Below are 14,075 nucleotides of genomic sequence, written 5' to 3' on the forward strand. Positions count from 1 at the left end.
CAGTATGTATATCCATAACATAAGCAAGCAGCACGCTAGCAGACAATACACTAGTTCTGTCTTTTAATAATTGTAGTATTATTATTTTACCTGATCATCTTCTTCTTAATTAAATACACTATAGTTTAAGCTCGTCACATGAAACTATACCGTCATAGCATACATCTGTCGCGGCGAATTATCGAAACATTAGAAAGTAGCCGGCGTATCTGTGTATCAGATTGTGAAAATATAAATGTTTTTTTTTTGTGGCTTTCACCTTTATTTTATATTTTTTTATGGAGAGACAGACAGTAGGCTGACAGGAAATGGGGAGAGAGATGGGGGGATGACATGCAGTAAAGGCCGTCGGGATCGGGAGTCGAACCCGCGGCACACTGCCAGACTGGATTACCAGCCAAGGTGCCTGGACCGCTGAGCCACGGCCCAGGCCTCAGATTGTGAAAATATAATAATAATAATAAAATGATTGAAAGACAGAACTAGTGTATTGTCTGCTAGCATGCTGCTATACTGTTGACTTTTACAACTTTGTCATGAGTAATTCAACAAAAAAAGCTTATAACACACACAAATACATTGCATTAAACAGTGCTGCCGGGCGTGTCTTTGCGCAACCGCTCCGGGATTTAGATAAGGCTTTTTCATGGGTGCAGTTGTGCGCTCAGTTGTGAAAAACTACAACATGACGTCACGCCACGGTGGTAAGCTCACCCAAACACATCTCTCTTGTTTTTACTAACCACTGTTTCGGGGCTCACCTTATCACCTGTCTGAACAGAGCAATTATTTTTAAAGTTCCTTGTGAGAACTGAAACACCAAAGTCACGTTTACAAGGTGCCAAACCAGGGCGAATTTATTAACAGAACATTAAATACTGGTAGTCTTTTGACTTTTTCTTGGCAGGGGAAGAAGTTCAAAAGCGTTGCTGAACATCACAGGTAGGTCTTTTAACCCATTTAGACCATAAAATGTGTGGAAATGTCATAACTAATCCAACCGACGGATTGCTACACACGTCCTAGCGCATTTTCAATGATATCAAAAAGAGAGAAAATATTCTGATATTTTCTTTTTTTGGGGGGGTTGGCCTCTCCTTCTGCACCATACTCCTTGCTCTTCGCGCATGCGCGTTGGCGTTCACTTCCCTGTTTACGGCTCAGAAAGAATGCCTCGTATCTCCCAATCTAGGGAATCTAAAATATGAACGCGAGGGATTATTCAGCGACTTTATCGTAATGATAACGAGGTAAGCAAGCAAAAATATTTCTCCCGGTTTTTGTCCGGAACGGAAGGAGGGGGCTTACAGAGTAAAAACGGCCATATCTGCGCGGCACCCCGAGCTGTTATTTTGAAAGAACTCCATGGCATCCACAGGCATGCCTGTGTTTAGCAGAGAGACAGATAATGACTCTACGTCCCCTAATCAGATTGACATACTGGATTCTTAAGGGTTTCAGTAACTAATATACATAGTGAAATCCTGACCATTTATTGAACTCTAATATACTATGTAAGGGAACTTGGCATTTATACAGGGGTGGAACAAATAACATGAACAAACAGGACTTGGAGTCATTATCATGAAGGCAAAATGACGGTTTTTGGTTTAACCACATTAACCCTAGCTTACCTGTTCTGGGTCATGTCATAATACAAATTAGCCATTAATACGTACTTGCTATACTTACTGTATACCATAACCCCACGCTGTGTGCTGATAGGCTGCTGCTGGGGCAGTTCTGCCTAGTGTCAGAGAATGGGTTGGCTGGGACAGTCTGGCCTGCCCTGAGATGAGCTGGGCTGAAATAGAGCAGCACTAATTGAGTGTGCGTGTGCGTGCGCGTGCGTGCGTGCGTGTGCGCGTGTGTCTGTCATGGGCACAGATGCCACCATGGATAAGGTCTATTTAGTGATCAGCCTTATTATTTAGACAGGGTTTAGTTTAGGGAGCTGGAGAGTAGGCTTAGAGGCAGACTATTTACACACACACACACACACACACACACACACACACACACACACACACACACACACACACACACACACACACACACACACACACACACGGCCACTTCCTCTCAGACAGACATGCTAGCACACATGGACGTGTGTGGGTGCGCACACACACACACACACACACACACACACACAGCGCAGCTCCAGTGCTGTTTGATTATTCATGTAAAGTGTGTCATGTAGTGCTTTCTAACCACTTTGCAGTGCTCTTTGCTGCCAAATAAAAGAGAATTAGTCCTCTGCATAAATACCGTGCCACTATTGTGGCATAACCAACTGTTTTACTGCAGCAAAGGACCACTCGGGGAAATACAATGTTATATCACAGCACTGCTTTCAACCACATGAACCCTAGCGCTAGTATTCTGGCGGCACATGTCCTGCAGAAATGTCATCTTCAAGCTTGTTGTGAGCCTCATAGATCTTTGGAGATGTGGTGTTAGGAGAAAAAAGAGGGGCTTAGCATAGCCCCCTGGGGCATCCCAGTCTACTAAGTATACTATAAGATCCCCAGGGTCATATCTTCCAAAACATACGCTATTCCTGAATTGAGAGGCTTAAAACAACCCCTTTGCATCTATAGCGATGAGCTTTGCGCCCAGATAATTTGCCATATAACTAGTGGAATTGAGGCGGACACACCCCAATGCCCTGCGTTTTACACCATGCATGCACCATAGATTGTCTAAATTGTTAATTTAACTCTACAAATGGACCATTTGTGCACTCGCTGTACAGGTCTGTAAGGGTCCATTTGGTTGGTGTGTGTTGTTGTAACTGCATACCGATGTCCGTTTATACTGTATAAGGGATGGGGTGTTATAGTCCATTTTTCCCAAATCATGAGAAAGAGGGATGTAACATGCGTGCCTGTGTACTGTACTGTACTCAACAACATATTTATGCATGTTTGGAATGTGTACTGTGCGTGTTGTGTGAATCATTTTGAGTAAGGAAAAAGGATTGAGTGTCGATGTGTGTCCTTAATGTGTATTTGCTGAATAACTCCAGCTTGCCTTGAATATTTAACACAAGGTTAAGTCATTCTGCATGCCACAATAAGCCGACAGTCTAGCGCGCGAGCACACACACACACACACACACACACACACACACACACACACACACACACACACACACACACACAGACTCATATTCACATTTTTTTAAGGAAGTAAATTCAATTAATCAACAAGCATGGTTGGTTATTATCGTACCCACTGAGATAGACACATTGAGAACAGGGATTTCAAAGCAGCTCCGCATACAATAATTACTCCACAGAAAAATGCCTTTGTGTATGCGTGTGTGTGTGTGTGTACACGCTGTGGAGAAGATAAATGTGGAATATTAATGAATCTTCCTGAAAGAGAACTCTTTATCGTCCTAATGCTCTCTCTATCTCTCTCTTTCTCTCCCTCTCTCCTACGTCCTACTCTTTCTCTCTCATTATTTGTGGCTTTGCGAAAGACTGAGGAAAGGGTGGGTTGGAGGAGAAAGGTTAAATAGGAGTTGCCTATCAATATATCAATGTGTAGGGAGTGCTGTACAGAGTTTCTTTAGTGTTTGTCTGTTACATTATTTTCTAGTTTATTCTGGACAACTCAGCCAAGTAATACTGTATGTATTTCACACAAAGGTGTAGATCATCTACGGACAACATCGCAGGTCCAAATCCCACTCATGACCCGAGTTGTGTGTCATATGCTGTCTTGGATAAACTAAAATACAACAATCATCATAATCTTGGGGAAAAAAAGGAAGTCACTGAAGTAAAGCACTTCTTCAAAGTGAGCTACTGCAGCTTAAAGAGGCCGACTGTCAATATGGATGCTATTTTGGATTCGGTCCATTCTCATGTTCTTTCTTGAATTAATTACTTAATTATTTCAGTAATGACTTAATTACTTCAGTGATTTATGCATACAAAGTGTGTGTGTGTGTGTGTGTGTGTGTGTGTGTGTGTGTGTGTGTGTGTGTGTGTGTGTGTGTGTGTGTGTGTGTGTGTGTGTGTGTGTGTGTGTGTGTGTGTGTGTGTGTGTGTGTGTGTGTGTGTGTGTGTGTGTGTGTGTGTGTGTGTGTGTGTGTGTGTGTTTTGTTAGTGTGCGTGTGTGTGGCAGTGGGTGTATTTGGGAACTGGCTGGTGGTGGAACTCAAAGGGTTGATTGCCTTTTCCACTATCACCGTTTTGCTCTCTCTAATACTCATGAACACACACACACACACATACCTACACACACACACCTACACGCACACACCTTACCTACACACACACACCTACACGCACACACCTACACACACACACACACACACCCTGGCTGTTGCAGTCATTAATATTCTGTGTGGACTCATTGTCTTTCCGCACTGACATTTACATTTAGATTGTTTATCTCTTGTGGATTGTGTGTGCGTGTGCGTGCGTGCGTGCGTGCGTGCGTGCGTGTGTGTGTGTGTGTGTGTGTGCACGCGCGCACGCGCGCATACATATGTCTCTTTGTTTGTGTGAGTTGTGAATGTGTGCTCAGTAATGGCCAGCATTTGCTGCTCTCTGTAGGCAGCAAACCACCATAAAACACCCAGCAGTAAGTAGAAGTGATGGACATCATGGACACAAAGAAAAACTGAGAGAGACATAGCTGTACTGTATGGAACGTCTGTGCTGTGCTAAGAAAACACCTGCTGAATTAAAATGAGAGGGTGAGAGACAGAGACATGTAGTGGGAGGAGAAAATAAAGGATTGGAGGGAGGGAGTTATGTGGAGGTGAAGAAGAATATGACTTATACACAGTATTGCACGTACAGGAGCGCTCGTTTTCTTGATCTGTGAAATCAAGGGCGATACAAGGCGAGCCAAGGCATCTCATTCTCTGTTACGTAGGATAGGCACTTTCAGCTTCAGCCTATTCCTTTTTCCATCACCTTTAACTATGTAACAGTTTCCTTATGTTGATGTACAATTATATTGATACTGTGAAGATGATCAAATAAACTGATGCAGTGATTTACGATTCTGTCCCTATTCTCTATCTGTAGATAACTCAGATTGTGCTGAGTAGTGATGTGCAGGCCGGCTTTTTTTCATAACCCGCCCGTCCCGCCCCGCCCCGCCACGGGAGCCAGCCCGCACCAACCCGCCCCGCAAAACAATATATTAATCAACGCCCCGCGGCCCGCGAAAACAAAGTAGCCTAATGACCGGCTTTTCAACACCCAGCAAGTCCAGTCCATTCAATAAGGGCCTTTCTCGGCCCCACCCTTCTCCCATTGTTTATATTGTGTTTAGTTTCCAAGATGGCCGCAGCACCAGGAGGGGGTGGGGCGGAGCTGAGTGGGCGTGGTCGACATATGCCCTTACTGGGCTGCATTCAAGACACTTTCCTTGTGTCTGACACCTGAGTTGTGTCTGAACACAGCTTTGATGGATGTGTTCTGCCTAGAGAGGCCCTTATTGCTTTGGAGCGAGAGAGGGGAGGGGCAGTGACGTGCAGAGGGAATTTGAAGGGCAGGTGCTGGAATTCGAAAAGGCACCTTTATTTTTATTTTACAATTCTACCCATAGATTTAGAGGAATATCTAATTTTAAACACTAGGAAATGACCCAACCAGTCTACCCTGTAGCCCAAATTACTGGTTATTAAGTGTTATTAAGTATTAAGTGAAATGAGCAACTGGCGGCCCGGGGGCCACATGCGGCCCTCACCTTCACTTAATGCGGCCCACAGGTTAATATCTGAATACTGATATATTATTGATTTCAGCTGTTACAATTCCAAACAAGCCAACCCAAGGCAAAGCTAGAAGGGGAAGGAGGCACACCATCTTCTATGTAGACACACCGCAGCGTGATGGCGCAGCTGTAAACACTGCAGAGCTCTAGATCAGGGGTTCTCAACCCGTGGGTCGCGACCCCTCGGGGGGTCGCCAAATTATTTTAGGGGGTCCCCAAATTATTTTCAAAAAAAAAAAAAAAAAATTATTTTCACGATTTTTCAAAAATAGCAGACCTACAAGCTCGTAGCGCGCCACTCGGTGGCGCGCTATGAGCTTGTAGATCTGCTATTTTTCAATAGCTAAATTATAACAATGCTTAAAACACCAAAAGGGGTTCCCGCCCAAAATGGTTTAAGGTTATTGTAGCAGTCAATTTATATTGGGGGTCGGGAGGGGGCGGGGCGGGGGTCCCGAGACATTGCCAAAGCATTTCCGGGGGTCCCCGGCCAAAAACGTTGAGAACCCCTGGTCTAGATCCTGATGCTGGATAGGAGGGAGTGGACGGCAGTGATCCAGGAGATTCAGTAGTAGAGATTCAGTTGGTGTTGCACATTGCATCACATCTTGCACATCTTCACCTGTCTAGCGAGTGGCTGCGATGGTGCGTAATTATTTCAGCTGAATCGAGTTTGATTCATGCGTGTTTCTCAAATTTGTTCAAACCTGACTTGACCAATAAGAAAATCAGCTCATATCCACTTGACAATATGACAAAATGGCGTTTTGAATGAGCATGTGTTTTGTTTGATGAACAACATAACAAATACAAGATATAGAAAACTCTGGACTGAAATATAACTTTGGACAGGGATTTGCTAAACAACTATTAATCTGAATGGTGGGTATTTTGTCTGATGCTATAATGGATAGGCTGGCCATTGAATAACTAAATCAGAGGCATTTTCATCGTCTATCTAATGGAAAAAGCTCATTTGACTGTATGCAAAAAGGCCTTGTTACCCTGTTAACTAACCATGCTTCCTCTCAATTTAACACCAGGTATAGATGCACTGTTGGCTAAATGGAAACTTCCAAAGCGATGTTCTATCATGGAATCATGGTCCAAAAGGCTTTCATTAGTTTGCCAGTCAACCTGCCTGTCAGACAGAGACACAGTAGTTCTTGTCTCTGCTCTACCCTGCAGTCTTTCTGTACAGCCTTGAGAAGATCAAGAAACAAAGCCAAGGCTGACAGATGCGGCAATATAAAGGAAATAGACCGCATTGATGAAGCCTTGGCGAGTCAGAGTAGTCCATACTGTAGGCTACAACCCTTTGCTGGCTTGCTCTAGGTTGCCCTTTGATCTGAGACAAACAGAATTGAGAGATGGGTAACAGGGAGAGAAAAGAAAGAGAAGCAGACAAGACAGCAAGCAAAGTGATATGAGCGAAAAGTCTCGGAAGTGATATAAACCTGATATAAACCGGTTGAATGTGCACTATAGATACCCAGCAAAATCTGGATTGTTAATATGATTTTGTCTATGTCTGAAAATGTAAGCACCCTTACACTTTCAGAGTTAAATGAACAACTCCAGATTTTCAAACTTGAGAGCTTGAATCCAGGTCACAGGAGCTGTTCAGAGCCGGCCATAAAAGTAAAAAAAATGGCTTTTTATTTCAAATGATAGTGTGCAACTGGTTTTGATTGGACGCAGGGTTAAAGTCAGAAGAAGAAAGTAGCCGCGGGGGGCTGTGTAAATGCCTGATGGGTTTCTGCAGCGTGACGACACTCGGTCACACACGGCCGTCTCCCTTTTAAATATTCTCTATCTGAGAAAGAAAAAGAAAATCCCACCGTACCACACACGCTGTGTTCACCTTACCTAACCCCGAGTGTTTTTGTCTGTTCCCCAAACATGAAAAAGATAACCCGCATTATGGGTGCATGGGGCTTATAATAATGTTGGATTTTACACTACTCTTTGAACTAGCTAAAACTAATTATAGAACCTTTTGATCGTCCCTCATATGTATAGAAGGACAGACACAGAGGTAGATACACATACACAAAGAGGGAGAGAGAGAGAGGTAGAGACACATACACAAAGATGGAGAGAGAGAGAGATGCGTAGAGATAGATTCCGATACAGTGTTACTGCAGAGCTGATTGGCTTAGAGACCTCCAGCTGGCTGCTTATATCGGCATGCCTTGCTTCCATGGCGAGTTGGCAACTTAACCGTGTGTGTGTGTGTGTGTGTGTGTGTGTGTGTGTGTGTGTGTGTGTGTGTGTGTGTGTGTGTGTGTGTGTGTGTGTGTGTGTGTGTGTGTGTGTGTGTGTGTGTGTGTGTGTGTGTGTGTGTGTGTGTGTGTGTGTGTGTGTGTGTGTGTGAGAAAGAGAGATTGTGGCGAGGGAACAGGGGTTCCAGATGTTAAGTTCATTCTCTCTTTCTCTCCCCATCTATTTGAATCCACACACTCCCTCTCTTATAGCCTCATAAAGGACCATCTGTGACTATGCACGCACACACGCACAGTATACAGTACACTTGCATACAGTCAAATAACACACAGCACATAAGCTTTGCTTTAGCTCAGCCAGGTGGCTTGTTGGCCCCAATTGGGTCCTCATCCACCTCTGGCTCTGTAGGCTGATTGGAGTGAATGCAGGTGCTATGAAATTAGTCATGGTTGAACGCTGTGTGTGTGTGTGTGTGTGTGTGTGTGTGTGCGCGTGCGTGCGTGCGTGCGTAACTACCAGTACTACATAGTTTCTGGTGGTACAGTACAAAACAGAGTTGTCTTGGCCCAATGCTGGCCCAATTCATATTCTGAATGAAACACCCTTTATTCAAATGAAGCCAAACCTCACCATCCCCTCTGAAACCACAGCTAATTTATGGTGATTAATGATGGTCAAGATGATACAGTATCTCACAGTGCGACTGAACAACACTCTTACCTCTGTTTGTGTGCTTGAGTCCTATTAATTTGGTCTGTCTGTCCGTCCGTCCGTCCGTCCGTCTCTCTCTCTCTCTCTCTCTCTCTCTCTCTCTCTCTCTCTCTCTCTCTCTCTCTCTCTCATTCAATTCAATTCAATGGGCTTTATTGGCATGAGAAAACATATGTTTACATTGCCAAAGCAAAAAGTGGAACAATACAATGAAAACAAAATGTATGTACTGAGGTCACCCGATGCAGATAGTGCAGGAATACACACAATGATTAGTAGTCTTTAAGGTGGTTATGTTCCATTTGATATCCTTCTCCTATCACAACAGCTCACGCATCTTGCTGCTGTGTTTGCATATTGTGCTTCACACAGCAGATATGAGAGGGTTTTTTTGTCATGTTTTCAAACTCTCCTTGGGTGATTGTAATCTAAGGGAAGTATGTGTCTCTGATGTCTTGGTACAGTGGACAGACGGTTTGGAAATGTAGCTCGGTTTCCACTTCATTTTGTGTGCAGTGGGTCTGCCTATGACGGCCTTTCTCTATCGCAAGGCTGCTCGCTGAGTCTGTATATACCTATAGTCAAGCTTTCTTTGTTTTGGGTTGGTCACAGTGCTCAGGTATTCTGCCACGATGTATTCTCTGTTTAGGGCCAGATAGCATTCTAGTTTACTCTGCTTTTGTTTCTTTTTTGTTTCTTTCCAATGTGTCAGATGGCGTTCTTTTTGCTGTTTTATAATTTGGTTTATTCCAGTGGGTTTTCTATTTGGTGGCTCTGCTTGTGTTTGTGCACAGAGTTCCATGACCAGCTGGCTGAGGGGGCATCTCTCTAGAGTTTCTCTGTGTGTGAGTGCCTTGTTAGGGAGTGCATCTGGGTCACTTTCCTTTAGGTGGTTGTAAAATGTAAGTGCTCTCTTTTTTATTTTGATTATGAGTGGGTGTTGTCCTAATTCTCTCTCTCTCTCTCTCTCTCTCTCTCTCTCTCTCTCTCTCTCTCTCTTACAGCCAAACATGATGTGAATGGCAACAGGACTGTTCCACCTTTCCCAGAGGGGACAGAGATGGTGATATTTGGTGAGTTGCTTGTATGACAGAGAGAGAGAGAGAGAGAGAGAATTTGAAAAGGTCCTTTATTACGCACTGCCGGGTAATACAGATCAAAACCAGGATCTTAACTACATGCCAGTCTTGAATATATAATCACAAAAAGAAAAAAGAAATCACAGGAACAACACCAGCCTTTTAAAGAAAGGATCAAAAGGTGAAGAGCCGTTCATCATCGTCCATCACTGTGCACAATACTCCCCCAGCTATTGCCCTTTTTGCATTGAAACCCTCCAGTTCATCCACCATCTTATAATAGGAGTGGGACAATGGAGATCAAAGTTCAACAAGAACACTAACAAATTGATTGTATCAGCATGATGATTGTGCATAGACTGCTACAATCTTGAGGTTTAATTGAACTCTCACAAATAATAAATTGTAGCCACTCCCTTACATCAGTTACCTGCCCTGTCACTTTCAAATAAAATGAACATGAAAAAATATATGAAAAATAGTTACGGAGGGCTTAGGGTTTTGATGTCACAAAAAGTGGTATATTTTGATTGGGCCTTTTAACTCAAAGGCTTCCAGCTTTCAGGAAGAAACCAAAAATACACAGGGAAGACATATTTCAATGTTATAACGAGAATCCACACCTGGGGGTCGATTAGAGTAATGTTAACTCCATAGACACGTACAAAACATGTACCATATATGGAGCGTGTCTTGAGTGTATGAGTTTCATGAGGTCAGATCAACATATGGAATGTCAGAACAGGTCAGCTCCATATATGGAGATCTAAGGGTTGCAGCGGGGGCAGTGTCTTGAGTGCACACGGTTTGATGAGGTCTGGCCATATATGGAGCGTGACTTGAGTGTACAGGGTTTGATGAGGTCAGATCAACATATGGAATGTCAGAACAGGTCAGCTCCATATAGAGATCTAAGGGTGGCAGCAGGGGCAGTGTCTTGGGTTTGATGAGGGCCCAGGTTGGGCCGGGCCTTTATTTTCGGGCCTGTTGAGAACAGGGTGGGGAAGGTTCAACATAATGGAATGTCAGAACAGGTCAGCTCCATATATGGAGATCTAAAGGTTTGAGGTCAGATGTATTGTTGCTGGCCGGCTCCATAAAATTAAATTAAATTAAATTAAATTAAATTAAATTACCTAACTCAATCAACCCACGCCCCGGCCCCAGTAAAGCATTAGGAACCAATACACAGTCAAGTAGATAACACATCAGGTGCTTTCAGATGCCATGCAGAGCTCTGGGAAGTAACCGCCTTTTATGTTCTTGTTAAATGCTTATAACCATTATACTTTGTTGCCCGGGGTCCCCCAGGGGTCCCCTCCTTTTCCCCCTCTCCATCAAATGTATTTATGACATTCCCAGAATTAGTTAGGGTCAGTGGTGTCATGGTGTCAATGATGTCGCGCACATGCATGTGTGCATCGCGGCATGCACACAGAACAGCTGATATAGCCTAAGCCTGTTGTTAAATTGTGTGTGAGAGTTTTAGACGCAAACACAAAAGTAGACTTAAAATAGTCAGACAAACATCTTTACTGCACACTAGCGAAACTAAAAAGTTTGCTTTGGACGAATTAATCTGTTGATGGAGGAGGAGGCGGCATTCTTCTTATGTGCAGAACACCACACAGCAGCAGTAGGCTACTGGAGCCATAGCCTGTGTGCATGCTTACCGTATAGGCTACGTGCGCTCAGGTATAAACAGTTAAAGCTGTCCTGTTGTTATGCAAAGTAGTAGCTATTTGATTCAGCACGGTACTTGACACGGCGTGAAAATAGGGGGGCGCCAGTAAACCTAAACCACTGGGTACTTGGTGCGTCTTGGAAAGTCTGGTGACGCGAGGTTGATTAGGTGCGTCTTCTCTTGAATCTAGGGGGACGCGTTCTAGCGTGCACACGCATGCACCGTTCCATTCCGTCCCTGCGTGTGCACGTAAAAAAATGACAAGCATGACACCACTGGTTAGGGTTCATGTGGTTAAGTCATTATTATTTTTAAGTCAAACTTGCTTCACCTGTAGTGACCTTATGCACAGAGAAAACAAGGGCACAGCCATATTTGGTGCTAATGGAACGGAACGTCCTTACGGTCATAATATTTTATTTGGAACGGCTTATTGTTTGCCATTTTGTGGGCATTCAGCAAGAAAATTTGGGTTATAGATTCGCACAAAAATACAAATCCAGCATCATATCATGTCCGAGGCCACCACAACAGTGCCAAAAAACGACCAGGATTCATGAAAAGAGACTTTCAACATCAGCCTCTCGCTCTGTAGTGGCCCTGTGGAGCTACAAATGACCCACATCCACAAGATGAACTTCAAAGGCCATGTCTAAAAGCTCTGAAAGCTCATATCCCTTTGTAGCTGTTTTCACTTTCCACGCTGGATTTAGTGTCTGCAGTGGCTATTTCACACTAATGTAAGAAGAAATTACTTGTTTACACTGTGATGCATAGATAGACTGCCATAACCACACACTGTGATGCATAGATAGACTGCCATAACCACACACTGTGATGCATAGATAGACTGCCATAACCACACACTGTGATGCATAGATAGACTGCCATAACCACACACTGTGATGCATAGATAGACTGCCATAACCACACACTGTGATGCATAGATAGACTGCCATAACCACACACTGTGATGCATAGATAGACTGCCATAACCACACACTGTTGTTTACACTGTGATGCATAGATAGACTGCCATAACCACACACTGTGATGCATAGATAGACTGCCATAACCACACACTTGTAAAGTAGACACACACCATTTGAGTATTTACCATCATCATCCACAATCCTCAAAGGTAGTGAGGCCAGCATACAGTAAGTACAGTAGATGGTTTGTATAATGTTAAAGTAATTTCACAATAAAACAATTATACAAATCAAGTAATAGATAACACATTTACAAAAAAATATGAATGGATATTAATACACATGCAATGTACAAACTACAAATGTCTGACAGTGCAAAATGTAAGCTTTCAAAATATTTGAAGAACATAGGCTTGATTGAAATGTTTTGTCTTTTGATGACCTGACTCCTGATTTGGTTTTCTATTGTCCGTTGCTTCGTGAGATCCCACAAGGCATTGGAGATGGTGTTGGGCCAATAGATAACTAGGAGACGTTGGAGGCAGCAGTTGAAGAATGTCTGTATTTGTTTAGTATGTTGGTGGTTATCTTCCAGGATACAACGTGGTCTCCACCAGGCCAGGATCGGAACCAGATCGAAATCCAATCCAATCGTGACCCAATTATTGATCCCCAAACCACTGGTTGAGAACTTTAAGATATGTCCTATACATGAAATAGAGAAGCTTTTATAGTAACCTACTGGTGTTTTACGTTGCATTTATATGCTGCCAGTATTTATTATAGCTGTCTCTAATATATTCCACTGTTGTTTTACTGTCCAGGGACTATTAGGTGGTGCTAAATATTTAGTGTTATTTTTTACGATGGCTGATGTGTTTTTTTTCCCTCGCTGTCCAAGTGTACATTGGATGGTTGAGGGCCTGCAGATTTTATTAGGCTGTGAAGTCAAAGCAGGAAGAGACAGGAGAGACATTTGAGGTTGTGGTTTACTGTGGTGAGAGAGAGGCAGTTAATTTGGGCACACACACACACACACACACACACACACACACACACACACACACACACACACACTTGTTTGAGACACAATACGAACACCAATAATGGGTAGAAGGCATGAGACGAGTAAAGACAGAGCGAGTGAATATATTTTCATTTTCGTGAAAATTTCGCCATTTTAGCAGTTTTGGCAGTTCTGACTGAGCTATCGATTATCACAAAATTGGGCAATATGGTAGAGAGACGTGAGAATTGCTCAGAAGCTCACACTCATTCGTCAAAAGACCTCTGGCCTTTAGATCGCTTGACAAGTAAATTGTTATGATTTGCTCGATTCACTTTTCGGCCTTTATTTGGCTACGCTACGTCAAAGAAATCCCATTTCCATACATGCCAATGGAGTCTGACAAGTTCAACCCCTTCAGCCAATCAGCCTAACCAAAGAAACTGACATCTCCAGTCTACCAGCGCCGTGTCAACCACACAGAAATGAGCAGGTTCGGGCTGACCTAGGGCCTGAGTAGAATCTAATTAACCCACATGAGCAAGCCCAATTACTATTAGGGTCTACTTGGGTGTCTCATACAATTACCTAGTTGGGGCACACCTAAGGTGCAGAACCAATTTAAAGCCCACACGAGTAACCCAAGTGTGAAGCATCTGGTGCCAGCTGACATTGTCATATTATAGGTT

General features: G+C 43.4%; 1 protein-coding gene across 1 annotated transcript in view; it reads left to right on the top strand.

The window, feature by feature from the left end:
* Window positions 1–14,075, top strand: part of msraa (methionine sulfoxide reductase Aa) — an 83,841-nt gene that overhangs the window by 31,646 nt on the left and 38,120 nt on the right. The window contains exon 2 of the mRNA XM_079525411.1: window positions 9,690–9,758. Within this exon, the coding sequence (XP_079381537.1) occupies window positions 9,690–9,758 (69 nt within the window). The remainder of the gene's footprint in view (window positions 1–9,689; window positions 9,759–14,075) is intronic.

This window comes from Electrona antarctica (assembly GCF_951216825.1).
Source record: "Electrona antarctica genome assembly, chromosome: 17".
Taxonomy (NCBI): domain Eukaryota; kingdom Metazoa; phylum Chordata; class Actinopteri; order Myctophiformes; family Myctophidae; genus Electrona; species Electrona antarctica.